Here is a 27,581-nt window from a genome sequence, read left to right as displayed (position 1 = left end):
ACAGTACTTTGTGCTGTGGGCAAAGGTACTTGTAGTTAACTATTAGTTAACTAGTTAGTTGCCAATAAATCCACTGGCAGGGTAGTTGAATGAAACAAACCTCTGTTGCCTACTCCGTATCATGATCATTATCATCATTGCCGTGCTCCATTCGCCACCAGGCTCGGGTCGTTGGGTGGTCTGCGCCCGTCTCTGTCTGGTCTGCAGCTAGTTCAACCTTCTGGGTTGGGGATGATTCATCGCCGTCGTATCGCCTCGACAGCTTCCTGCGCCCTCCGGAACTGACTGGCTCTCGCATCTCGCCTCTCTGCTCTGCGGGATCGCATGCGAGCACCTTAACAAGCATCCAAAGCTGTCTCTTGTGTTGTCCCTTTATCGTTTGGCCGCTGGCCTGTCACCAGACTTATCTGCAGGGCTACGCTCCCGTCTGTAGCTTTTTCCACCCCGCAAATTATAATTATAATCTCCTGTTGTCCAGTCGCTCACGTTTGCCCGCATTGGTGGTAAGGTTCCTTACAGAAAGGCTGCATCGTCTTGGCTCTGCCATTGTTTCCCTTGTCTCGAGAGGGACAGTTGGTCATCTCAAGAGGAATCACGAGGCAACCTGCTTTTTACTTGAAATAGTTGGTCGGTACAGTACTTAGCATTGCGGTGCAGGTTGCATCGCTCCCTGTTCAGCTTTTTTACTGGCAACCAAGTTGCCCTTACAAGGGAGATCAGGCTCCTGCGGCACAGCATATCCTAACTGCTGCATGTACTGTACAGTCTGAGTACTTTGACTCGCGGCCAGCTGGTGACGCAGTACTTACAAGCTTGCTGCTGTAAGACCAACTTCCTAGCCAGCGGATTTGAGATGGACCACCACGGTAGGTCATTTGATGGGAAATAGCGTCTTGAGATAAAAAACCCAGAGCATGAAAAAACCCGATGACAAGCAGAAAATATGCGTTGGCAATCTTGATATCACTGTACCCGCCTGCTAAAATTCCCCGCCCCCCACTTCAAGCTTTTCTAGCAGCCTGTATGTCTCAACGGGCCGCTGTGGCTGGATGGGTATTCCCGCCCATAGCCCCCCACCATCCATTTGATACACACCTCTCCCAGCCTCCGTGGCCTAATTTTAACCCAATCTTATCTTGGAATGACATGTCCTGGGCTATACATTACATAGCCCAACTGGATTTCATGGCTAGGCGCCCGCTGCCCTTCCTCCTGTCTTCCCTCACCTAGTCGCCTTGCCTTGGGCGGGTTCCCCTGCGCTCTGACACCTTCTTCATTATCACACATCCCGACATGTCCTAGGTCACACGCTCACTCGATATTCTTATTTCAACATAGGACAACCGTCTCCCGTGAGTGCTGTGTTGGCAAGCGCTCAGCCTCATCCCACCCAAATGGATACACGACCGATCCCAGCCCGCAGAGTCCCAGATCGCAAATCGACCAGATGCCGGTACTTCGGGTCCAAAAATGGTATGCCCATTGAATGGCTTCTTGCTTGCATGCCCGCTTGATTTCGACGGCTGATTGACTGGATTGATTATTTGATTCTTTTGTTTGGGGTATTTGTTGCTTCCGCCCGTAATATTCGGTTTTGCCTTTCCTCATGTCTTTTTGCAAATACAAAAATGGTTTTGTTATTACATCGTTTTGGAATTTCATGATACTTGTTTGTGGACGGTACATGTTCAGTTCAATGGTTATACGTATCTCCTTTCGATATATGTTGGGCGCCAGAGTTTCCATGTTTGTTGTTCACTTTGCCCCCTTTCTGATTTTCGTTTGCTGGCCCCTTTTCTAGGTCCCATGACCTTTCGTTTACCCCACCTCCTTATCCTTCAGTGCTGACTCCTTCTCAGGATGTCGGGCTGGCGATGCCTGCCGGTTTGCACACGAAACGGTGTCCAGCAACTCCTTGGCTGCATCTTCAGAGAACCCGACTAGCTTTATAGATACCACCAACAATGCGCGGGTCGAAACTGCAATTGATCCTGAAGCCCGATTCCTCGCTGCCAGAAACGAGGAAGAATTGACGCCGCAAGCCCAGGAATTAACCACTTCACCCCAAGAATCTACTGGTACCAAGCCTCGAGCTGTTCAACGGCCAACCCCACATGCTCAGCGTGGTAATCCCAGGGAGTTCGAACTCAATCAAATAAGGCGCCGTTTTCATCCTCAAGAGAGATCCGATGAAGATGGAACGATTCTATCATTCCACATGCACCCTTCCGACCTGGACCTTTCTGATAATTTGAAAAGCCTGGCCTGCGCCATGCATGTTCCCCTAGACTATCCTGTACGAGGCATGCCTTCACTGGAAATTGTTGACGAGAATGTAGGGATGAGAGAAAAAATACTTATTCAAGAAGAGTTCGAAAATATTACCAAAGCTCGTATTTCGGGCACTCTTCTAAACCGGATGAACGTCCTTGACAGATCTCTCACGAAAGTTTTCCACAAAGAGAACCCAGGGCAAGTTACAGCACCACTTGGCAGTGTTGCTCACGAGAGTGAAGGCTATACCCCTGACCAGGGCAACTTAAAGCAACCTCGCGCGGCAACAATCAGTCAAGAAAAGGAGCAAGCGAATCTACGACGTGCAAAAGAGATTACACAACTTACGTCTCGGCTTGAGAGAACGCCATTGTTTTCGAAATCTTCAGATGGCATTTCATTTACCATTCCTCTCAATCCACTTAAACCCCATTTAATCCCTCAGTCTCTTAAATCTGTGAAACAGTTTAATTTGGTTGTTCCCTTGTTATACCCCCTCGAGCCGTGTCATATTAATATTCTTGGGACCGATGACAACTCGGCTAGAGCAACAGAGTCATCATTTAAAAACCATGTCATAAAAAATCCCAATGCGAGCTTGACATCACATGTTAATTACCTTTCGACAATGCTACATACTCTAGCGAATCGACTAGTTGAAAGCTCTGAGTCTGACCGTGGAGTTACTTTGTTATCATTGAATGATAATCCAGATGCTAAAGAAATAGTCGTCTCATCTGCTACTACACCTCGACTCGAGTCCCAGCCTAAGGATACGGAGGTTTCGACTGAGTTGGCTGATCGACCACACATCCAGGTCATCCCTCGTCCACCGGAATGGATGTCGCCTAAGGAGGGAAACGAGTCTTATAGTGACGAGTCGGACTACTCTGACGCAGAAGAAAGCGCTGCCGATAGTGACGATGATGGCGACGGCGGCGGTGTTAACATTCCATCAGTGCCACCACTTCCAGCAGGCCGCGATGTGGCTCTTTCGTTCCCTTCAATGGAACTCCGGGGCATCGAGCTCCTCGAGCTGAAAGCCTTACACTTAACCTTGAAATGTGAGAGGTGCAAGGACCTCCTTGACATGAAAAACATCAAAATTGGAGATGATGGTATTAGCATACCGCCAAAACGTGTTGAATCATGCAAGAAGTGCGGTAACTACATTAGCCTTGGTAGGTATAGAAATTTATCACACAAACTACTGATCCTATATTCTGTAGATATCGATATCATTGCCCAAGGATTAACTTATTGAAATTTTAATTTTGGACTAGGCTTTCGCCGCGAACTAATGCACCCCAGTTCTAACCGTGCGGGGTACCTGGATTTGGAGGGATGCCATGCAGTTGAGCTGCTGCCCAGGTAAGTCCTGATTGCAAAACTTGTTTACGCGTATAGTATTCGATATATTATGTGCAACACCATCTTCCACCGCATTTGACGCAGTTGACCGTTCTCACTGTTGTTATTTGATCTTAGCCACTTTATTCCCACATGCTCTGAATGCTCTACAACATACCCCGCACTAGGGATTGTTGCAGTTCGAGGAGATGATGCGTCGGCAGTTTGTCGTGGATGTCACCATACAATGAGTACGTTCTGTCCTAAGCATGGATTTACCCGACGATGCGAGATAATCCCTGTCGTTCAAAGTGCTCTGTTGATTGCAACATTTAACAATATTGCTTTTTCTCACAGGGTTTAAAATTCCCGAGGTCAAATTTTTACTTGTGAGCGCTGGAGGAGGTGAGTTGATCAGTTCTAAACCAGTCGGCTGATATTGGTTTTTACCACCGTCGAATTTTTGATATATTTGATCTTGTCCAAAAACAATGTCCTTGTACGAGGTTAGCCGGCCCTTACACGACTGCCCAATTTTCGGCTTTTGAGAAAACCTTGGGCAGATTCTCTGTTTTCAGCTCCACCCGTTTGTTTTTATTTTTGTGTCGTGCGCTGCCTGGCCTTTTTCCCCTTCTTCATGCATTTTGCATCTGATTTCAGGCTTGATTTTATCCCTTGTAGGCATCCTTGCCTAGTTTCGATTTCGGCTCTGCCTCGGACCTTGGGAAAAGGTCATGCTCCTGCGCGAGTGTCCATAAAACCTCATTTTAACTAACTAATTGACGTACATTTCTGTTTTTGATGCCCACCCGCTGTTCTCAGGAATTCTTCACTTTTTGCCTCTCTCCCCCTTTTTTTCCAAAGCATGTGCTCAATATTGCTCGAGTGGAACACATCGAGACTGACTAGTTGCTTAATTTGTAACAGGCACATTTCACACTCCTGCCAAGGCAAAAAAGGTGCGTAATTTTTCCATCGGATTCAAAAAACAGTCTTTTTAGTTTTTCAATTCCAGACTTTCTGATAGTCAATATCTGCTTTTGGAAATTTTCACATGCTTTGTTTTTACTGACATGTACATTTTTGGAACTTTGAAGTCAAAGGAGATTCTGGGAATTGTAGCTGGGCAGGAATTGCCTCGTCGCGGCCGATGCTCGCATTATGGGAAGAGCTATCGGTGGTTTAGGTACGTTTTGCGGTCATATTGGTTGAACCCCATTCTAATTAAGCTCATGCGAGACCCTCTTCATTCCCATGCAGTTACGCAGTTAGTTTCTGCAAGAACCCACAGTCTACTCCACGGCACCAATTACGCTCACTCTCGTTACATGACTGTTTTTTAGCATCCCTTAGCTTTTAGTATTTTGATGGCTCATCCTTGTATCCAGGTTTTCTTGTTGTCTCAAGGTTTTCCCTTGCGATAGGTACGTTAAGCCACTTCAGTTCAATCAGGAAGCGGGAAACTTAATACCTCCTCACAGATGCCATGACGCTGCGACTGACCATCCAAATGAACATGCCAACCGCATGATCTGGTAAGTTGTTCCTCCACGCTCTTACCTACTTTCATAATGACCAACCAATTCCCACGTGATGGCTCCTTCGCGGGAAGCTTTTGCATGCGGTTATTTTACTTACATATCTGTAGTGGCTTTTGCTCCCGCGAACAGATCTACCGCCCGGATAGCTGTGGCATCTGCCACTCGACACTCGTGGGGAAGGCTGGCAGTGGGTTTTGGGAAGGGGGCAAGGGGACAAGAGATAAGAGACGCATGAATCGGAAAGGTACGTATATGTATATTACTATAGTTTGAGCTGTTGCCCGTGACTTTTGGGTTCACTTTTAGCCACCCCTGTATAGTTGATTTAGTTTGCTGATGGGGATAGATCCGAGGAAATATAAGCGACAAGGAGGGACTACCACGGGTCCTTCGGCGAAGAAGAAGTGAAGCACTTAATGTATGCAATATTATTATTGAGACACGATTTGTACATAGCTATGGGTTGGGCGGCACGCAAAGGGTGTATGAGGATTCTATCTGATGGCATCTGTCAGCCCGTTGGCATGTCCATCATTCCTCACTGACGACTGCGCTGTCTCCAATTATTTGCCCATCCATTATCTTCGCGCAGATATGTGAGACACAGTCAAGGCGGAATGGGAGAGGAAATGCCCCGTGTGTTTACTAGCTTTGTTAGATGGCTTCTCTGAATCAGGGAAAGTGGCCTGATATCTTTTTGAGAGTGAGGTGCAATGGGGGGGTTCAATGAGGAGAACTATACTCCCTTGCCTTCATTGTTTGAATGTAGAGGCTTTTTGCTAAAACGGGCTGGCTGTCAAGAGTAGGGGAGGGTACTTCAATATTTGCTCAGAAGCAGGTATTGTAGAAGTTTGCGATAAATGGAGTGAAGGTTTCAAAAACAACAGCACCACCCTATATATATACTAGGCATCATCACCCAGCTCACTTTGTGTTTGATATGAATAAAATCATGAAGATGTCAATTACTTCATGTAAGAGTGGGTTCACCCTCAAAGTGATGTGCGCATGCTGAATGAGATTGATTCAAAAACAATGCAATGAACGCAAGGATCTCCCAGAATGTATGCCATGATACAAACAATCATGGGCAATGCGAGTTGAAAATGTACACATGCATAACATGCCTCATGCCTAAGAACAGTGAAAATGTTGTAGTCTCTTTATGCAAGGCCAATGCAAGTCTATTGCTGTTGAGAGGCACTTTTCCCCCAGAGTGATGCTAAGGGCGCCGTAAGGGAATGGAGTTCCAGTGACAATATGCGTACCAGGACCTTATGTTCGCGGAAGCCAAATCGCAGGTTATTAAAAGCCTGAATTTAACCAACGCACGCCAGATCATGGGAACATATAATGACAGGTTATTTTCAAAAGTCCAGTAATCAAACAGCCATGGAGTGAGCGGAGTACCAGCAGGATTCGGCTATTTATCATATCTCATCTCGCTTGGGTTGAGAATCTGTTGAGACTATATGCTCCTTGACTTCGCGTGTTTTTACGGTGAATAAATAAACAATGAAGTCACATGACGCAAAATCGGCATCCCAGGAAACATCCCGCTCTCAGCATGAACCCCCCGGGAAGCTGTACAACTGCCAAATTAATTAGCAGCATGTCTTACGCGCTGGCTACGAAGAAACGGAAGTTCCACAGGGTCCTCGATTCGCTATCAGGTGCCAATTTACAGAGATCTTCCAATGCAAGCTCTTCGACAACTACACCTCATGCTACCCAAACAGACTCAAACACCCCAACGCTGTGTCCGACTATCAAAAGGGTACGGGTAGCGTCCTCGGGCTCAGTAACTAATCCCGACGGTATGGTCGCGAGGAAATCTGTGTCCAATACATCTCTTGACTCGTCTCAGCAGCCATCGTCGCAACCTCGCCCCAATTTCGTTCCCTGGGACCGCGAGCGGTTTCTCGAGCGGTTGGAAACGTTCCGCAGGGTGGATCGATGGTCCCCAAAACCAGCTTCTATAAATGAAGTTCAATGGGCGAAACGGGGTTGGTCGTGCGTGGATGTTATGCGAGTGGAATGTGTGGGTGGCTGTGGTTGTGCTGTGGTTGTGAAGCTTCCAGAAGATGTGGACGACGTGGGCGAGGATGAGGCGGACAAAATAATAGAGCGTAGGGAAGTCGGTATGTTTACTACCTGATACACTGGGATCTTTTGATTGTTTTTTTTTCTTTCTTGGTTTTTGTTCTGACTAGTAAGCAGAGGCTAGATTGGTGGAGGAATATTCTAAACTAATATCAGATGGGCATGCTGAACGATGCCCGTGGCGGAAAAGCGGTTGTGATGGTAATTCTAACTCGCGCTCTGGAAGAGGAAATTGAATCAGGATTTGCTAATATCTAAATTCAGATACCATACAGCGGTTGCCACTCACAAATCCGGAAACAGCAGTAAATAGCTTACATACGCGCTATTTGAATCTTGCCAGTCTTGAGTCTAAACTACCTCCAATCGATAACATCCAACTGCCATCTGAATTAGATTTGGACGAAACACTCAGGATATTACCTCCGACATTTTTGAGTGATACACTAGAGTGTGTGACCGGACAGCCCACTGACAAACTTCCCGAACAACCTATCGATCACGACTCTAGTCGAACCAATATATCCTGTCAGAATGGAGATGGAAAAGTTAATAAATCGGCATTTGCACTTGCAACTTTTGGCTGGGATGCCACCCCTGATATTGGGGCTGGATTAGCAACATGCGGAGCCTGCTTCCGTCGGCTGGGCTTATGGATGTATAAACCTAAGGAAGACGGGAGTATATCGGTGTATGCAAAACTTGATGTTGTTGGCGAGCATTTGGATTACTGCCCGTGGGTCAACCCGGAAACACAGAGTGGAGGCCGGAAACCTGTCTTACATGGCTTTGACGGGAAACGGCAGAGCGGCTGGGAAATTTTGGCCCAGGCAATTAAGACTGTCCATCGTCGGCGGACGAGAGGTGATATACCCTCGACGCCAGCTGAGGCAGCTGAGGCATCAAATCAGGAATCGTTGGCAAATCCAGCAGAAGACAAGCTCGATGACGACGAAAAGCGAAAACTGCGGGATAGAGAGTGGTGGATTAAACTGCGGAGAGTAAGGCAGTCTCTGCAAGCGAAGAGCCCGAAAAAGACGGGATATGTTGCTGGGGGACGTTGAGAATTTATATCGCTTGTTATATATGACATGATTTAATCTTTGGCGCCTTTTTAGCTTCTATCTTGCAATGTATATTATGTTATACCCATCGTGTTTATCCTCAATATAGTATTATTTGAGTCTACACGCCGTGCACACGCACTACACAATGCTTCCATAGACATAAGGTTTGATAGGCGCATTAAGTATGAACTAGAGTGCATTTAAAAAGGCGTAAAACTCTAATTAACTTGGGCATTTTTAAATTTCACGTGACTACTCCGTACCTTGTCTATCCATCCATTGCATGTGGGACTCGTTGATGTGCGGAATCACTTCATCCCCCAGCTACCATTATGCAATCAGACAAACACTGCAGAGATACAGACATGGGTGCGCGCATACCTGTTGACAGAAGGCGTGCGTCCATTACCATGTATGATCCTGCCCGAGATATGTATACCGTCTCTGATGATAGCCCCCAGATAGCCAATGCGGCGAAGCACATCAACGCTCATGAGCTAGCCCAAGAGGAAGAGACAAACGATGGAGCTTTGCATTATCAAGGATCTACTGCTGTTCATAATAATGAAGCCGAGTCATCAAAGGTATGCCCTTGCTTATTTTCGGGGTTTTAATGCTTCGTCGCCCCAGGGGGTTTAATTTAACCCATGTTTCGGTCCGCTTGGTTTTCCTCCATTCTTCTTAGCTTTAAAGCGCCAGGTGGGACTGATCTGGACGCGTTGGCGGGTTGGTTCTGCAGGGCACTCCGCCCATCCACTCCGCGCTGCAGGAAACTATCGATAGTGGCGGCAGAGGCTCAAAACCTGAAAGAAACTTCTCTTCACCTCACAACAATAACAAAAGCACTGAACCTGCCCCGAAGGCCTCTCTTTCGGTTCAATCCATCCATAACAACAAACTAAACCCTTCCGTTGCTTTTACTGTTCAAATGGGGGCTTCGTCCGATACAGCGCACGGTGATTATCTCTCAAGGCCCTCTTATGATATTTAGCGATAATATAGGAACATCTTCTAATACTCACTACCATTAATATAGATGAATTACCGCGCAATGGCGGATCTCCTTCTCGGAGCCCCAATCCGACTCACGATGGACACACCGAAGCATACGATAACAGAAGAAAAAACAAAGCTGATAACAATGAAAAAAAGAGAAAATTCCCCGAAAACCAACCCTCACCAGAGAAAACAGAACCTGCTCCCGAACAACGACCGGTGTCTAAGCGCAAACGACAGGAAGAAAGCTCACTGAAGCATAAAAAAAGGGCTAAAGCTCCGCCGTCTGCTTACTCCCTTCGAGATCGTTCTCCCACCCCAACCCGTCGGTCCCGATCTCCCGATCTCAGACATAAAGGCATCCAAACGCGTCGGGAACGGTCACCTTCTCCAATCCGTCGTTCGGAATCTCCTGATGCTTCCGCTCCAAGACAAAGAAAGAGACCAGGCGGAGCTGCTCGGATCAGTTCTGCAAATCTCGAAGCGTTGAAACGCAGACAAGAGGAACGGGAACGGCAGAGGGAAGAGGAAGCCAAGGTCGCATTACGGGAGCGCGGGGTCCATGACGTCGTGCGTCAACATTATAACGCGGTTCCAGAAAGAGGCAGGGAATGGCGGAAGACGGATAGCCGGATAAAGGGCTTGCGCAGTTTTAACAATTGGATTAAAAGCACTGTCATCCAGAAGTTCTCTCCCGATGAGGAATTCTTGGCTCGAGCGAATGGGAGGAATTGGGTTGGCGCGGAGCCTACGGAAGAGAGGAAACTGCTCGTCCTCGACATGGGATGTGGAAAGGGTGGGGATTTAGGCAAGTGGCAGCAAGCACCACAGCCAGTAGATCTTTATGTGGGATTGGATCCTGCGGAAATATCTATCGAACAGGCTCGCGAGAGATACATTACTATGAAAAGGGGGAAAGACAGGATGAGTCGTCGAGGCCATCAGCTTTTCCATGCGGAATTTTATCCCAAGGACTGTTTCGGTGAATGGGTTGGTGATATCCCGATTGTGCAACAGGTTGGTATTGATGGAAGTGTTGGTCCTGGTGGGTCGATGATGGCGGCTCGCTGGGGCGGCGGTGGCTTTGACATTGTCGTTTCCATGTTTAGCATGCACTATGCCTTTGAGAGCGAAGAAAAGGCCCGGCAGATGCTGCACAATGTCGCAGGTTTGTTGAAGAAGGGCGGCCGGTTCATTGGCGTGGGACCCAATTCAGACGTGCTCAGCGCTAAAGTTGTAGAATTCCATGAGAAGAAAAAACAGCAGGAAGCTGCTGTTGCAGCTGCGAAACTTGGTGATGCTGGCGAACGTGAAGATGGCGAGGTAGAAGAATCGCCAATGATGGTGCCCGAATGGGGGAATAGTATCTATCGTGTCCGGTTTCCCGGAGAGACACCCGTGGATGGCATTTTCCGGCCTGCGTTTGGCTGGAAATATAGCTATTTCATGGAAGAGGCCGTTGAAGAGATCCCAGAATATGTGGTACCGTGGGAAGCTTTTCGAGCGTGAGTAACATGCCACATATATGCGTTTTAATTTTATATCCGCCTGGTGCTGACCCGTTCTATTTGTTTCTTCAGTTTGACGCAGGATTACAATCTGGAGCTCCAATACCGCAAGCCTTTCTTGGATATATGGAAAGAGGAGAAGGACGATCCTATCCTGGGACCGCTTAGTGAGCGTATGGGCGTGCGGGCGCGAGGGGGTGGGCCTATGCTTGTGAAAGATGAGGAACTGGAAGCTGCTAGTATGCTCTCATTACTCGTTTCAACTATTCCGGGCAGATTAAGGGGTAGTCAACTAACATACATTTCCTTAGGCTTTTACCATGCTTTTTGCTTCTACAAAGTTTGATGATGCCAATTATGCCATTGCCTTCTTATTCAAGTGATTCGCGTCCATGTCATGCATCTTTTCCCATCGGATAGGTTTCATTCATTTTCATTTACAGACATTTGGGGTCTTACATTTAATGCTTCCCCCTATACACTAACATCATATAACTAAAAGTTACACATACTTGAAACATGCACGCAGGCGTAGTCGGTAGGTTTCCAGTGGATTGGTCGTGTTTCCTTCGTGTCTATACACAATCTAGATGCTCACATCCGTGGACTAGACATGATACAGTGTATGATACATTCATTCAGTGTAAAATCACTTTACTAGTATCTATCCATCCTCTACATACATCATATGTATTAAATTCATTGCTAATTGTTGTTAAAAACGCTTTTGAGGAAATCGGCGATGTTGGAACAATGGGAAGGCGAATAGAAAGACATTGTCAAATGGTAGAACACGAGTAAACACAATCCTATGCCCTTCCTCACAAGTTACTCCTCCTGCCTACAAGCCTATTTGAATCCGTATTTGTCGACATTGAGTGTGAGAGGTGGTACTGATCACGTGAATCACAGACAAAGCCATTTTTTTCAGGAGTTTAGCGCGATCGCGTCACGTCTTCCCATCTGTTTGCCGAACCAGTCTGAACTCGCAGGCCTTCTTCTCAACAACAAGCATCTCCATTAGCCCACAAGGAGCCGAGACCATGTCCGCCAATTACACACCTCGTTCTAGAGCTGCGCTTCCCTCACGAAATACTCCCAACCAGCAACCTCGAAGCAGCAGATCAGCCCGCCTCTCTGATGCCCATGGAGGAAGCAGTCGGAGACAGGACCAATCCACCCGCGGCACCCTTCTCCAGCCACCCCCTTACCAGCCCCAAGTCGCACCCTTCAATGCCAGCGCGCTATATAAACTCAGCCAGCTGCCACGCTTTCCACGCCTGGCGGCATTGCAGTCGCGACTCACTTCTGCCGCGCAGGCGCTGACGGAGTGTGCGGGGATGATCAATGATCGGCTCGTAGATGCGAAGGCACGGCAGGCGAAGAGGGCGGGGATGAAGAGGAAAGCTGCAGATGTGGAGAATGAGGAGGTAGCAGAGCGGGGTGATGGGGAGGGTGACGAGGCCAGTAATAAGCTTGTTGATTTGGAGAAGCGCGTGAAGACGGTGACGGACCAGTTGGAGGAGAGGATGCGCAAAATTATCGATGCGGAGGTCCGAACCGTTTCGTTGACGGATGGGTTGATTCAGGTCCACCGGGATGCGGCTATGGTGGTACCTGCTGCGCCGCACGCGAAGCGGAGGAAGATGAGAAGGAGGCCAGGGGAAGAGAATGAGGATGATGAAGATGAGGGTGAAAGTGAAGGTGAAGAGAAGCTAGCTGTTGAGGAGCCTCTCTACATACGAAATGGTGGAACGTGCAAAGTGCTACGGAAGGAACTGAAGGAGAAGAAGGCTCAATGGAAAGGGACGTCGTTGACGGATCGGTATGTATTCCGCTGCTGTTTGCCCTATATACAAACACGTGTGCGTTTCTATATATGATACTAACACCAATCGACTAGCTACACAACCAATGACAAATACATTGGATTTTACCGCATAGTGCACGAATCAAAGTATCCTGGCGATGAGATCCCGCCTCTGCCGCACCCGTCCACTTGGTTCGCAGACGTTGAGCAGCCTACCACGGCTTCCCTTAGCGAAGTTACGACCACCAATGCTACCGGCAGTACGAATGGCGGAAACGCAGGATCAACAGTAGACGACTCCGACGACCTAGCTATCCATAGCGAACGAGCCTCTCTCTGCTGTCCAATAACCCTCCTCCCCTTCACAGAGCCTGTTAAAAGCAAGAAATGCCCTCATAGCTTTGAGCGGCGAGCGATCGTCGCGATGATTGAGCGTAGTAAGAAACGTATCGTTATTCCTGCTAATGGTACTAATGGTGCTGGTCCGGCTGGCAAGCGTGTTGGATGCGTGGACTGCCCTATTTGCTCAGTGCCGATTTCAATGCATGATCTTGAAGTGGATGTTGTTGCTGTGAGAAGACTGAGAAGAGCGGAGGAGAGGAGGCGTATGGAGGAAGAGGAGGAAGGCGGTGAGGATAGGGAGGAGGAGGATGTTTATGGCGATGATGATGGGGTGGGGATTGCTCTGGGCAGCGTGGGGAGGATGGGGAAAGGCAAGGCCAAGGGGAGAGCGGAGGTGAAGGCTGAGAGGGAACAAGGGACGCAGCGGGAGGGATCGAGAGAGCTCAGCGTAGTGCCGGATACACAGATGGTGGATCTTGCTTGATTAATTGGTCCATTACTCTAAGTAATGGGAGGAGCAGTGCAAGCCACCCATCTATCTCAATCTCATATCTTTACTTCATGAACTCCCTGATCTCTCTGCTATCCGACTTCGAACATCTCATACCCTTATACGTGAATAAACTCCTTCATTTTCTACACTCTCGACATTTTCAAAGTATTTTTATTAGCTTGTTAAACTGCTACCTCCCAATTGGCTTTTATAAAGCTCCCAAACGTTTGTTGTCATGGACTAGGCTTTTAACCCGACCTTTTTAGCTCCAACCTTTAGTGTTTGTTTTCTTCTGATCCTCATCATGGCCTCCCCCCCCACCTCCCCCCAACCTCTACGTCCCCAGCACTCAGCAACACCACAGCCAAATTCTTCATCTCGCTTTCGCACTCCACCACGCGCGCCTCACACGCGACAAAACAGTATTCAGCCATGCCAGCCAGTCAAGGCAGTGGGCGCTACGCCTCGAAGGGCGGCAAGTACCGCAGAGGGGCCCCAAGATTAAAAACCCAAATTATCAGGCCCATAGCGCATGCTTGTTTAGAAAAACGATGGGCTGTACAGGGGCCAGGGATTTAAACGATGTAAAGGGTCTCTCCAAGGAAAGGTGAACTCACCCAACCCATAATCTAGGGCGGGCTAGAGCTTCATCTGTCAATTAAAGGAGGAATTTCTGTGACAAATTCTCCAAACACGCTTTTATCATGATACGCAGTAAGGCCTCTCTGAGAGAGACCTCCATGCAAGTGTCTTAGAGTGCTTCCGATAGGCAGAATAAAACGGCGTGGGACGCATGTACCTCTTGGATCGAACGGTAATATTTTCGCGTTGCTTGAGCCTCAAACAAAGCTGCGTGGACCTAGCTATTAGAGGGAGTCTCGGTGTTAGCCATGGGGGGTCGGGATTGGGTAAACCTGTCCTAAGTATTAAAAACATACAGGAAGAGTCAGTGAGTACATATTATCAGCCGAACTGTTTCAAGTTTTCGACCCCCTTGCTGCAATCGCAGTTCGCTCATTACAACCTGTCCTCCCGAGCTCCGGGGGGTGATGGAGAGACCTTCACTGCCCTCGATTTAATTTGGCTGGATCCTCCAAGTCCAATGATCGCCTTCTATATAGTATCCACAGGTAACCGTCCTTTAGGCATAAGCCCATAAAACACCCTATACACGTGGGCAATCTCTAGTATAGAGATCTATGGCTACACGCCTATCTGCGGGTAAGATCTCTATAAGATTGCTATATCATAGTCTTTGATTAAACTTCCGTTGCTCCATTAATCACTGCGGTGCTTCAAACACCGGTGCATGGGTTGAGGAGCAATAAACTTTTTAATAATACAATGTGGGTATAACTATACACAGTAAAGCTGAACACATCCCTCATTTATCATACAAGACAGCTGGGACAGTAAAAAAAGAAAATGTAACACACAAGTCATGAATGAATGCTAAGTTTTTTGTCTTTTTGCAGACCAATTTGTGAGAAATTCATAACAACGATTGGCCGCCAGGTGGGCGCGTGAGCTGTGTATCGCCTGGGCCAAAACAGAGCTTTTAATAGCAATTTCCGTGGAGTTTCCTTCGAGTCCTGTTAGGTCGACTTTAATGGTTTGAGACTGGGCATTCGGACCATAGAACCACTGAAGTTGCAATAACTGCGGATTAGATACACCTAAATAGAGTATTGAGTTTCATGTTTCGACAGTGGTTAACCTACCAGTCTCTCTCCGATGACGGCGGGGTTGCCTGAGATATCTCTACCCCAAATTTCCCAGAAGGCAGATAATTTGCCAACCCATCTCAAGCCATTGACCATAATGGGACCCTCTGGTTCACTCTCACATGCATGGCAGTCATTCATTGACAGTGGCGATGGGATGGGAATGTCAGAACGTGGTTTGCAGAGGAAATCTCCGAGTTTGACTGGTGGTCGAAACAGAGGCTTTTCGAAGACCTTTATTATGATACATAACTTTGTCGTGGGCGATTTTGAGAGTACTGTCTTGGCCGTTTCGAGCATATCATCGTACTTTTCACTCAAACCAACCTCAAGGACAAGGAACGGATGTTGCGAGGCAGAGCAGATCGCAAGATCAGGAACGAGACGGATGGTATTGGGGGTATCAGCACCGATATAGAATGTTGAATTTGTGTACATGATGAAACGATTAACTAGGTTTTTGGCGTAAAAGTGATCGTAGAAGACATTTCTTGTTCCTTCAACCAGGCGATCATGAACAGGAGTTATTCGGTGGAGGATAGATGTAGCCGACAATCCTCTGTGGAAACGAAGGCGCTTAATTTCGCCTCTATCTGATCTAATACGGATAAATGTTAGTATGAGGGCCAGCATAGCGAGAGACAAGGTTTCTGAAAGACATACTCTGCACGGCTGAATTTTGCCTGCAAAAGCGAATGCTGCTGCAATGTAGTTTTCAAGCGAATAGCTTCTCGTGGAAAATCAGTTGGATACACACCACCATAAACTTGCTTCAGTTGCTCTTCATTGAGGAGAGAAAACTCCTCCTCAACATCATCAGTATCGTGGCAAAAACCACGAAGCGATGAGTGGATCGGCTTTTGGCCAATATGATAAGCACCAGCAAGCATGGACTTACTGGTAAAGGGTAAAAGACGCGTTGAGGGTCTTCCTAGTGTGTTGAAAAGGCGTGTTGAATTCATTAAGATAGCAATGGAGCTACTAAATCCGGGGTTGGGAACCGTGCTACCGTGGTGCTGGCGAACAGGTTGGGGGATGCATTCCGGGACTCTCTCCACGCCGCGTTGTTGAAACGGGGGGATTGGGATTGGCGCAATGAAGGATGAGATGTCTCTTGATACGAAGAATAGGGTTCCAAGCCTGCGTCATGGAAACCTTGGAAGGAGGAGAAACAAGCACGGCAGAGCTCTTGTGCTTAGCTCAAGGATTAGGAACAAGAATTGAAGGATTAGTTATGTTATTTTTATTCCTTCATTCTATTCTTCTAAGAGTAAACAAAAAACAAAACAACAAAAGAAAACAAAGGGATCTTCCTTTTAAAGAAATAAAAATAAACAAGTTCCCAAAGCGAAGGGGTAACAAGGGTACAGAAACAGAAGAATTGATAGAAAGGAAGGATTCCGTTAAGAAAGGAATCTAACTCTCTACGCGAATTCATCACGCGAAAATGGCAATATGGACGTGGTCTAGTATATAATAGGAAGTCTAAGTGAGCGATCATTAATCGTGAAACCCGCCTACAAATCAAGGCTCAGGAGCTCTGGTCTCAGCCATTTCATTCTCCTTTGCCCTATCCGCTTCCTTTCTTAGCCTCGTCTTCATCCTTCTCATTATTATCATCGCTAACATGAACATTGTGTCGCAAAATAGGAAACTGCGTGCTAAGAGCCGTATCTCCATGTGGTATTGATCTGAGATAGCCAATAATAGTATTCATCACAGGCCCATGGTCATCCACAGCAAAATCAAACACCTTGCTCACATGGACCTTGGAGAATGCGAACCTTGAATAGTGTCATAATTGAGATCACCATAACCTAGAATGAAAATGTTAGCATGTGGATAAACCATCAGCTATTTAATTAATAGCTCCGATTTCCGGCGTGGACCGACATTGCCTTCCTTCAGAATGATGCGAGTACTCACCGGACACACGAGAGACTGCTCACGCTCCATCACCCGCGTCTTCCATTTCATGTAACTGGTCATCGCAAGAAGTTCGGATCGAAGAAGGGAGTCACCCTCTACTACCGGATGGGACGATACCATGAGAAGGATCTGATGTGGATTCCGCTTTGAGAACATGTCCAACACCCTGCGAACAAGAAACTGTTGCTCGCCGACACGTTCGCAATATATCACACCCCGACGGCGTGGCACGCCAGAACTAGCAGGCCGGAGATTATGGTGTAGGGAGTAAAATCAGAGAGGAAGAAGGTTTCTTACTCTGTGTGTTTCCATGGTGAGTGGTAACCCCCGAAGTGCAGTTTATTCGAATGACTTGTTATGAGGGCAGCCAAATCCCACCCATCATAGTAAGTCGCCATCTCTTCATCATTTTTTATGGGGTCAACACACCGAGAGTCAGAGGCCAGAGAGATTTATGAGGTGAAGCTCCTTAACCGGTCCAAAATGATGGACAACAGGGATTAATAGGAAGGTTTTCGGGAAGAATTGGCGTAAAAGTATCGCATCTCAAGCTCAGGATATGGCGAATCGTCAACGCCAGCAGAGAAGGAGTTGAGCAGGCAGATTCCCAAGCGCTACTGCTCAGCGCAGTCCAGTAGAGGACGGTCTGGGATTTTCATCTAGTAGTGACACTAGGCTTTTCGGGCCGGCGATACCACTGCCTCTTGATTTTGGCTCTCTGTTTAGATGGGTCGCCATGCAATGGCGGTCCCATCTTCGCCAACAGGGGGGTTTCTTGCGCCGTGGGCATGGAGAGATCGGAATCCGAAATGTTGCTTTTTCAGGCCGAGGTGGGCCGCATTTTTATTTTTCCGGTTCCAAAGTGCTGCCCAATTGGTTGCCTTGATGATAATGAACTTCTTGTTATCGCGAGAACTATCAACAACCAGCCTGCGCACTTCTGGGTGACTCACTCCGGACGTCCATTGACATTCCTTTGAGGCTAGGATGGACATGCTCTAGTACCCAATTGATGTTTCAACTGCCAATACCCATGGATGAAACCACTGGCACTCTCCGGGAGCAAAGCAAGGCCGCTTGCTCCGCGTATCGCCTGCTGTCGATTGAGCCCCATTCCAAGCTTCTTTTTGTCAAGGGGTTCTTGTTGGTGTTCCAAATTTGTCTAGTGAATCTTATCTCTTAGCAAGCGAATGCGCATCCTTTGGAACTTTTTGATTGTCTAGGCCTATGGCCGACTCGGTTCCTCTGCAGCAGCGATGTACCGGAAACAACCGTACACTGGCGGCGAACGCCTAAACCCTAGGCATGGCGCATTTCCCTTTGATATAACAACCTGAACCTATCATCCCAACTCTATGTTTCATTATCTGCGCAGTAAACGCTAAGGGGGGGTGCATTTGCCGCAAGATAACACCCAATTGATTCACACCTTCCCTGCGATGTGGTTTATAGTCAGGATTTCCTTATCTCTGATATCTTCCCGTACGAACGTCGAGAAACAGCATATATAGCTCCCGCAGGAGTCTTCGTTGTATCTCTTTTTTCAGTCCTTCAATCACCATCAAGAGTCTTATTCCCTGTGTTCTATATCCCATTCACTACAGCCCGCCAAACCGCACACTGGGCATTCTTCTCACAAACTTGTGTCACATACCCGTGTTGTGTGCTTTCATTTATCCAACTAATTCCCTGCACTCCTTTGAATTTCATACTCCCAACAGATGAAATTGAGTGGCTCGAAGCGGCCAAAGCTGCTGGTGTCGACGGAGTCCATCCCTGCGCTCTCCCTGCCAATTCCACGAAGCTTCCCTCCGCATCGAAAATGGATCCAAACGTTTATTTGACCTTTAGATCATATTGGAACGATTATCGTCCCGAAGAGGTTTCATTGGAAGACCTGGGTCTCAGCCAAAAAGATGCCAAGGAAGCGAAAGCACGTCTGAAGCGGAGTAGTCCTTACAAGGAGTATCTTGCTGACATTGACGCTTTCTCTAATAGGGGGAGACCGCTCGGTAAGCTTCCTGATCTTGGCGCTTTTACTCTCGTCAGGCATATCCAGCAACAAATTACCAACACGGACAGGGAGGATGCTGCTGAAAAGGTCATTGTAACTCCAATCCGAACCCGAAGTCGGACCGCGGCTCTCGACGCGGCCGCTGCGGGCAAGCAGGTTATGAGACAACCTAACTTTCAACTTGAATCACTAGTCCCCCGGGGACCTTCGCTCACCGAGTCATATAGCTCCTCAGATGGAGACCCCATGGAGCAAGATTTTCCTTCTCCCTGCGTACGAGCTGCTAGTCGAGCCAACATCACCCACCCAGACTTCTGGGAGATCATGTCCAGACAGCGATTGCTCCCCAGTGTCTGTGGATAACAGCGACCTCAGCAACACCGCATCATTCATTAGTGACCATTCAGCTATTTCAATGACAGCTGCGAACATTTCATATACCCGCACTGAGGATAAATCTATTGTCAATACATTCCTCATCCTGCTTCTCAATGCTCTTGGCCTTGGCTGCGAAGAAGTGACCGCGGAGTGGTCCATGAAGCGGTGGATGATAAAACATCCCTTTGGGTCTGGAAGTCTGGAGGCCCAGACTGATGGGTGTCTTCGAAAGCATGGCACTGGAGACGTTGTGGCTATTGTGGAGGTGAAGCCCCACCTCCGGGTCCCGTACCAGGCTCCAATCAAAATGCAGGAGACCACCCAACTGATAGCTTTGATTGCACAAAAGGAAGTCCCGGATCCCTCTATCAATCGGTAAGGTAATCAGCACCACAGAGTCTAGGATATTACTAACTTGCGTTCCAGTTTTGTACTATTGTCACAAGATCGTCATCAGGTCTACCTTACTGTTGCCGAGTATGATGAAGACTACATTAAATTCCTGAAAGAAGAGACCGATCCAACAGCAGATGAAAAGTCCTTTCTCCTAATAACATCTTTTGGTCCCTGGAACGTTAACTCCGAAAGTTCCGTCCGCAAACTATGCCCCATCCTTTTAGCTCTTACCACCCGCGCCAGCAAATGAGCCCAGTAGCTCAACGATGTTTTCATCATGGCATGACTCAAATCCCAGCCTATAATTGTTACACTGTCATGAAAGGAACTTGAGTTGTACTTTCCAGTTCGACTACATGAATGGGAAATCGCCTGGTGAATCCAACCCCTTCTGAGTACATTGCTGTTGTCAGCATCTTGAGACTATCTGCTGGTCGAAATACCCCATCAAAAAGGGCAGAATTTCCCTGTCTATGTCCAATAATGAGACCTTTTTCAAGTGCTACGACAAGAAGATCAGAGATTGCCGCACGAGCACCTGATGGGAGGCGGGTGATCGGGTTCATGCTGGCTTCTCTGTCCATTTCTGCCTTGGCGCAGTGGCCTCCAACCCAGGGTTCGGGCCACTATACACTTCCATTAGGCAACTCTAGCTTTCGTTGGTATTCCCCCCAAACGGGGGGGGGGGGGGGGGGAGAAAAAGAGGGGGTGTTGGTTAAGTGACTACTAGGAAAGCAGGCCGAGTTAGCAGCACAAATCAATCAGGGGGGCGAAAACAGAAAAGAAAGGAAAGGAAAGAGAAGAGAAGAGGAGAGGAGAGGAGAGGAGAGGAGAGAAGGGGAGAGGTGAAGTATATACTATCTTCTGCAGGCCATGTTTTCAAAGTGTATTTCTGCAGGTCTGGTAGAGCAGCAGCAAATTCCCCATCCAAATCTCGAACGCGTTCCATAAGCGGATCTTTAACAATCCGAGAGCTTGCCAATCTAAGCAACATCAGTTGCGACAAGACAGTAACCAACCTGATCTCGGGCTTGCGGTGTTCTCCCACTGGTTATACAAAAAGAAAACGATAAATAAGCACTGCCAGCGAATCTCAAGATGAGGCAAGGCAAGTGTAGGTAGACACCAGCAGAAAGCAAGATCCAGAGCAGGCATGGCGGAATATAAAAGCTCTTTGCAGGCAGTCTGCAATCACCAGCTGGCTGGTCTCTGGATCTCATACCGGGGTCAGCCGTTGGTGACCAAGCACGACTAGCCAGCAGATATCCTCTTGACACGGCCAATCAATACTGTTCTCAGGAGAGAAATAGAAATCCACAAAGAGAGGCGTGAACTGCCTTGCTGGGCGCTATTTATCAGGGATGGGAGCTGTTGATCAACCAATAGGAATCTGCGCAGGGCAGATTTCAGATGGAAGCATGTACAGGACAGTGCATATAGCACCAGGGCAATAGTCAGTCTGATCAGCGAGGCAAAAGCTGCTACCGAGAACTGGTTTATCTTTTCGATTTTTCCCATGGCGCCAAATCAGCATATTGAGAATTTCGAGATGGCATTCGAGTAGAGAGAATGACGAATTCAGAATATTTTTGTTGCTTCAGATCAAGTTAAAATCTTCATCGTCTGTTGCTTGAAAGATGCGGAACATCACAATCCTCCCCATAAGAATGTGCACAGTAACCGTTTGGGCAAAACGCCATGAGAGCGCAGGAGATCGATCTACCAAATATTGGAAGGCCACGGACACACGATGAAACGATGACACTCTATGCAGGGTATTTTCGATATCTCGGGCTGAGATGAGACCGGGGCACCAGCAACTTAGCAGGTCGGGTGCAGGTTTCGGCCCGATAATCTAACAATAAAGGCCTGAACTCGTGAGAATTGTCCGGGTCCTACTTTGGTATTTAGTTAGTTGAACGTGGCGTGGTTAGAAAAAAGTTGGAAGTGATTGCTAACCATGACAAATGCTGATCGTCATATTCGATGACATTGTAGGGCCATCTCATCGAACATGATAGGAGCTAATTTCCTACCCATGTTCAAATGTTCACCTAGGGGAACCAACATTGTCGCTGGCGTTCTTGAAGACTCCGTGATGGATGGGGTCTAACAGTGATATGTCCAGCCACTCAGAACGGGTACGGAACATGGTCATGGTGATGAGCATTTCACATTTCATGCAGAGCAAGAATTTATTTTGCCGTTCGTCCTAGTTCTGTAGTTAACCCTATATCAATGTCGACTGAGGAGATCACAGCCATGAAAGCCCCCCGATGGCGTTGCAAAAAAAAAAAAAAAAAAAAAAAAAAAAAAAAAAAAAAAAAGGCCCATTTGCAGCCCTCCTTGCATTCCATCATCCGCCCGAGACACTCAATGACATTTATTCAGCATTGGGAGATACAGACAGACAGACAGACAGGCAGACATGTTATAAGACTGACCCAGCACTCGTTCAGATTTTGATCATTGGCAGAAACACACACACACATACACAAAAGGCAGCATCACAAACTCGCCGAGTTACCAACCTCCAGGGTTTGTCGTCTCCGTCATTCTGCAATTGTAATTGGAATTGCCCTTGCGTTGCCTTGGTTCTTGTTCTTCTTCTACAAGTAACATTGTCCCCCCCGCCCCCGCCACCCAGAAGACTACACAACTGCAGACACACCATACTCTCATGAGCACAAAGGCTATTTCACTTTTTACTTGATAAAAGGAGTGCTCGTGCTCACGGAAGAGAAATGGATTTGATGGCTCGCTGACTGGTTGACTTCTTTTTATTACTCCCACGGCGATAAATAAGCTCATGCACGAGGGCATCCCCTGTCCCAGCATTTATGGTTTAGGGATCTGATAATATATATCTAGATAGATAGATATAGATATAGATACGTTTGATTAACTTCGTGTTGAAAACTGGTGCTATCTGCATACCTGACTGCTGCCGCTGACTCTTAACACTGACGCTGATGCCGACAATTCAACGCACCTGCTTCTGTGCGCTTCCTTGAATTTGCGAATTCTTGATAACTATTGAAGGAAAAGACATAAACAAATAAATAAATAAATAGTATAGAAAATATAAACGGGCAAGGAACGGAGAAGAAACGGGGGAATGAGAAAAAAAAATCAGGACAAGCTTGCCCTTGCCCTTGCCATTAGGCATGGAATAGTAAGCGGCATACGGCATAGGCAAAGAAGACAATAGGAGAAAAGTGGTAAAGGTATACTGATATGCTGTAAGAATGGTTTCCCGCACCCGTGTCGTGTCTCCCCCGCACCGCAGCTCGCATCATGGTTTGCGGAGCTATCGCATGATATTTCACAACGTCGTAACATTGCTGTGAAATAGCTGGTTAACTTGGCCAACAAGTCCGAGGGGAGGGGGGAATATATTGGTAAGCAAGCATGGTCTATTCGGTCAATCAATCGCATGGCATGGCATTGCATGGCATGACATGGCATGTAGTTATGTATGTATAATGTAAGTGTGGTATGTAGCGTTTGCGCTTCCTTTTGCTTATGCTCTTAAGCTGTCCGCAGGTTGGCCTCTTTCTTCTTGTTTCAGTTTGCTGAAATTTCCTGTTCCCCTCTCCCTTTTTTTCATTTTATTGATAATTTCTCGGGACGCCTGGGACCGGTCGCTGGCCCAAGGCTTAAAAAAAATTGGTTTGTGACGTCGAATGCTAGACGGACGGAAGCACGGGTTCTTTCGGGATCATATTTTCGTTTCGTTCTTTATTACCTTCTCGGGTCCGAAGTGGATAGGTACAAGGGGTGGAGGGATAGAAAGGGACGGCGTAATCATTACTATAGCTACCGGGCGAGAGGAATCTGATTTATTTATTTATTTATTTATTTATTTATTTTTTTTTTTTTTGGTTCTCTTCTTTTTCTGTCCCTCTTGTGATTCCGATTGTGTGTTCTTTTCACTGTGTGAGAACATTCAGGTAATCGAGAACGATAAGTGTCACCATGCTGGGAAATTTTGTTAGCGTTAAGGCCGCAGGGTAGGGCAACGGTTAAACATGGAGTGGGGCAGGGGGGCATTTTTCTTTTTTCTCGAATTTTTTTTAATCGCTGCTTCTCTATTGTTGCACCAGACGGCTGAATAAAATGATTTTTTCTGATACCTCAGTTTAAACAAGGGGAAAACTCACGCGTGCGGCGCGATGCGAACGTAATAGGTTCCAAACCCGCGATAGAACCTCAACCAGCCCTCATCCCGAACGACCTTCTTCGCGCAATCGAGCACACCCTTGTAGGGGAGCTGGCCCGTCTTAGGGTCCTTCTGCTGCTTCTGCAATCGCGTCTTGATAAAATCGAAGGGGAGCGACATGAAACTAGCAAAGAAGCCCGCGATGGCGGAGGCAGCAAACGTTCGGTTCTGGGCGGATAGGTCAGTGTGGGCCTGCAGCTGTGACTTGGACTCGGCAAAGAAAGTCAATTGCCCAAAGTTCAGGGCCATGGCGCGCACGACGGTGGGTAGGGCGCCGGCCCAGAGGGCAGTGATGCCTTCCGCTTTGGAGATGCGGGCTAGAGCGTCGATGACGGAGCGGTAATTTGCTCTGGTCTCTTTGGGTTTGAGACCGTCCGACTGCATGCGGATCAGAGCTAGGTCAGCTGGGTTCCCGATCATGGCCGCAAGGCCGCCAGCTCCTAACCCGGCTGCAGCGCGTTCGGCAAACGTGACCTTCTTTCCCGTAGCATCAGCACGGACTTTCAAGGCGTTTGTGAAGGTGTCGAAGAAGCCCAAGCGGGCGGTTGTGTAGACGGCTTGCCGAAGCAAGCCGGCAGACAGACCGGTGTACAGGTCTAGGAATTTGCCTGAGGCTATGATCTGCTTTGCAATACCTAGAGCAGTCGGACGGGGTCCTTGCCGGGCACCCTCACCGGCGAGTTGCAGGCGTACTTTGACCATGTCAATGGGTTGGATGACGGCTGTTGCTGTCATGCCGGACAAACCGCCATTGATGAAAGGTAACGCGGGACGCATATATGTGTTATGGAAGAAGGGGGAAGACTGTTCGGAGGGGGATTCAACTGGCGATTTGGAGGCATCATGAGCCGGCTTCGGAGAGGAATCGACCATGGTTGGCGCAGAGTAGGGAATAGATAGGTTGGAGAAGCGGAGAAGCGGAGAAGCAGAAAAGCAGAGAACGAAGCAGAGCGTTATGTATAGATATATATATATAGAGAGAGGGAGAGAGAGAGAGGGAGAGAGAGAGAGACAGAGGGAGGCGGAGAGAGCGCAAGCGCTGGTGCATCCCTTATCTAGTCTTCACATTATGGAGTAGCAACAGTCAGCGTTAAGTAGGACTGACTGTGTTTGGTTGAGACGTGTTGGCCCGACGCCTCGCCACAGTCAGGGTAGGTATAGCAAAGCAGGTATGGAAAGGGCTGGTTCCCACGCCACACGAACGCAGCGCTGGGGCGAGAGCACGACAGACAGCTGGAGCGAGCAGACGGGACAGGCAGAGCTTGGTGTGGTGGTTGTGGGGATAGACAGATAGGCAACTCACGACAGCTTTGAAGGTTCTCCTCGTTGCAGAGAGGAGAGAGGGATCGAACCTCCCGGCAGGCGACGCCACCAGCACAACCGGGAAGCGGACGAGAAGGAGAAGTGGAGGATGAGAGGGTGGTATCACATCAGTGACAACAGGATATAGAGAGCAGAAGAGATCGAGTGAGGTGGGTGAGGTGAGTGAGGGGAGGGGAGGTCAGAGGGAGAGAGGATGAGGAATAGGAATAGGAACAGGAACAGCTACGATCGATTAACATCATCTACCACCGCCGAGACACGGCCCCGGTAGCGATCCGGTAGCGATCAGGTACCATGCTTGTATACTGGCAGATCATGTTGAGTGAATCTGTATTATAAACACACAGAGATGCTATCATCCATGGTGAGTAGTATTTAGTATTTAGTAGCAGCAGCACCCAGTAGCAGCAGCAGTCAGCAACCCGGTCCTCAACAGAGCCCTCCTTAGTTCAAAGTTAATATATTGTTTGCCATTGTCCAAAGCAGTAATGAGCTGTCCGTAGATAGACTGGCTACATCTGCACTTCTGCAGTACATCCGCAGTACATCCGCAGTACATCCGCAGTACATCCGGGCTACTTTCCCTCGCACACCAGCCCGCAGCCACAGGCGGCACGGAATGCGGGGTAAGCTGGGGGACGTATATAATACTAGTAAAGAATACCTGATGAATTCTAACACATGTTCAATTATTCTCTGTTTAGTCTCCTTTATTTTCGTCGCTTGGGTTAACTACCACACGTCATACATGGCATTTAGTTAAATATCCACCCATCCCAACAATAGATACGCCCAGTCTCAACATCCTGCTGGCTGGCTGGCGCATCGGGATAATATCTTCCTTTCCTCCAGTTTGCCCCTTGTTGTTCTCGTTGCTGTTGCTTCTCTTCTGCTGCTTGCTGTGGAGTGTCGGTTCTCCTTCCATCCGTAATTAACTAACTAGTAGTTAACTTCGGAGTACCTTGTTAGTTACCAACTGCTAGTTAGTTAGTTATCATATTTACAAACAGCTCCCCCAACAATGTCGAATTCCAGATATCTGTCTGAAGATTTCAGCCATCACTGCAGATTCTTGCTGAAGCATGCCATATCACCCCATGTCATGGAATGCCCAACAACAAAACCAAACATAATCAAGTGAAACCAGGTTTCTATCCATATATCCGAAACCCCCCCTCCCCTGAATTCCTCTCTGCCAAGCTCGATATGTTTTTTCTCTCTCTCTCTCCTTTCTTTCTTTCTTTCTACTTCTCTTCATTCCGCCATGGGCCCCCTGGAACTCGTCGGACCACCGGCCCCACTCGTCGATGCCATCATGGGTTCAGTGCGCTGCGTTGAGGTTTGTCCCGAACTATTGTCGTCAGAATGCCCGGTCTTGTTCATAGCCCTAGTACTGAGCCGGGGACTGGGGTCTAATTTTTTGTATTTTTTATTACTACTATTAGTTAGTAACTGCATTATTTGCAGTTCTCCTTCTTTTTTCTTTTTCTTTTTCGTTTTCTTTTTCTTTTTCTTTTTGCTATTTATCGGATAATTGTGGGTCATATCTGGTTCTACCCGTTTCATTCTCTCTCATCCTCTCCTTGATGAAAATCCAGTTCAGTGGATCAAGGATTTCTGTCTCCTCCTCCTCCTCCACCACCACCACCAAAACGAAGGTCTGGAAATGTGCTGTGCTTATATGTAAGGAGAATTCAACTAAATGTTGCCGCCAGAGGGATGCGAGATCTGCGGTGTCCTTGTAAAAGTGTATATGGATGGGAGGGATGTATGGAGGAAGAATAATCCTAAAGGAATACATAATTTCATTCCCCCGACGTTACCAAACCTAGATGGATTGATTGATTAGCTGAAGACATACAGGGAGTAGAATTCTATCATTCGCAGCAGTGACTGTCGTGGACGCAACAGACCTAGTTAAAAGAAGAAAAATGTTACTACATAGATGGAATAACCTCACCTAGCTCAACCGTACTAGTAATGTAGTACGTCTCTCCTTACAGAGCAAATAAGTGATAATCATCGTAACAATCATCATAATCAACGATAGAAATTAGAGTAAACGGGGTTGAAGTCAAATATGAAACATAAATAAAATACCAACGAGCCCC

General features: G+C 47.5%; 8 protein-coding genes across 8 annotated transcripts; 5 read left to right on the top strand and 3 right to left on the bottom strand.

The window, feature by feature from the left end:
* Positions 1 to 2,902: 2,902 nt before the first annotated feature.
* HCAG_05691 (predicted protein) lies at positions 2,903 to 5,573 on the top strand (the record flags this gene model as incomplete). The annotated part of the gene is made up of 10 exons (XM_001538036.1): positions 2,903 to 3,455; positions 3,558 to 3,645; positions 3,763 to 3,875; positions 3,982 to 4,029; positions 4,552 to 4,583; positions 4,626 to 4,810; positions 5,013 to 5,048; positions 5,106 to 5,159; positions 5,273 to 5,409; positions 5,512 to 5,573. The coding sequence occupies 10 exons, from the start codon at positions 2,903 to 2,905 to the stop codon at positions 5,571 to 5,573; spliced, it is 1,308 nt and encodes a 435-aa protein (XP_001538086.1).
* Positions 5,574 to 6,732: 1,159 nt separating this feature from the next.
* On the top strand, positions 6,733 to 8,332 carry HCAG_05690 (predicted protein; the record flags this gene model as incomplete). The annotated part of the gene is made up of 2 exons (XM_001538035.1): positions 6,733 to 7,306; positions 7,533 to 8,332. The coding sequence occupies 2 exons, from the start codon at positions 6,733 to 6,735 to the stop codon at positions 8,330 to 8,332; spliced, it is 1,374 nt and encodes a 457-aa protein (XP_001538085.1).
* Positions 8,333 to 8,700: 368 nt separating this feature from the next.
* HCAG_05689 (conserved hypothetical protein) lies at positions 8,701 to 11,185 on the top strand (the record flags this gene model as incomplete). The annotated part of the gene is made up of 5 exons (XM_001538034.1): positions 8,701 to 8,919; positions 9,075 to 9,291; positions 9,372 to 10,836; positions 10,912 to 11,078; positions 11,151 to 11,185. 5 exons carry the CDS (start codon positions 8,701 to 8,703, stop codon positions 11,183 to 11,185), a joined length of 2,103 nt encoding a protein of 700 aa, XP_001538084.1.
* A 697-nt stretch (positions 11,186 to 11,882) lies between these two features.
* Positions 11,883 to 13,475, top strand: HCAG_05688 (predicted protein; the record flags this gene model as incomplete). Its single annotated transcript, XM_001538033.1, has 2 exons — positions 11,883 to 12,664; positions 12,743 to 13,475. The coding sequence occupies 2 exons, from the start codon at positions 11,883 to 11,885 to the stop codon at positions 13,473 to 13,475; spliced, it is 1,515 nt and encodes a 504-aa protein (XP_001538083.1).
* Positions 13,476 to 14,936: 1,461 nt separating this feature from the next.
* HCAG_05687 (predicted protein) lies at positions 14,937 to 16,098 on the bottom strand (the record flags this gene model as incomplete). Its single annotated transcript, XM_001538032.1, has 3 exons — positions 14,937 to 15,143; positions 15,206 to 15,806; positions 15,872 to 16,098. The coding sequence occupies 3 exons, from the start codon at positions 16,096 to 16,098 to the stop codon at positions 14,937 to 14,939; spliced, it is 1,035 nt and encodes a 344-aa protein (XP_001538082.1).
* Positions 16,099 to 16,645: 547 nt separating this feature from the next.
* Positions 16,646 to 17,535, bottom strand: HCAG_05686 (predicted protein; the record flags this gene model as incomplete). Its single annotated transcript, XM_001538031.1, has 4 exons — positions 16,646 to 16,674; positions 16,971 to 17,025; positions 17,135 to 17,375; positions 17,435 to 17,535. 4 exons carry the CDS (start codon positions 17,533 to 17,535, stop codon positions 16,646 to 16,648), a joined length of 426 nt encoding a protein of 141 aa, XP_001538081.1.
* Positions 17,536 to 18,364: 829 nt separating this feature from the next.
* Positions 18,365 to 20,175, top strand: HCAG_05685 (predicted protein; the record flags this gene model as incomplete). Its single annotated transcript, XM_001538030.1, has 5 exons — positions 18,365 to 18,410; positions 18,859 to 19,102; positions 19,136 to 19,307; positions 19,345 to 19,904; positions 19,956 to 20,175. The coding sequence occupies 5 exons, from the start codon at positions 18,365 to 18,367 to the stop codon at positions 20,173 to 20,175; spliced, it is 1,242 nt and encodes a 413-aa protein (XP_001538080.1).
* A 3,682-nt stretch (positions 20,176 to 23,857) lies between these two features.
* Positions 23,858 to 25,020, bottom strand: HCAG_05684 (conserved hypothetical protein; the record flags this gene model as incomplete). The annotated part of the gene is made up of 2 exons (XM_001538029.1): positions 23,858 to 23,906; positions 24,089 to 25,020. 2 exons carry the CDS (start codon positions 25,018 to 25,020, stop codon positions 23,858 to 23,860), a joined length of 981 nt encoding a protein of 326 aa, XP_001538079.1.
* Positions 25,021 to 27,581: the final 2,561 nt, after the last annotated feature.

This window comes from Histoplasma capsulatum, genomic scaffold (assembly GCF_000149585.1).
Source record: "Histoplasma capsulatum NAm1 scaffold_7 genomic scaffold, whole genome shotgun sequence".
Taxonomy (NCBI): domain Eukaryota; kingdom Fungi; phylum Ascomycota; class Eurotiomycetes; order Onygenales; family Ajellomycetaceae; genus Histoplasma; species Histoplasma mississippiense.
Note: the sequence above shows the minus strand (reverse complement) of the source record. Positions and strands in the feature narration are given on the sequence as shown.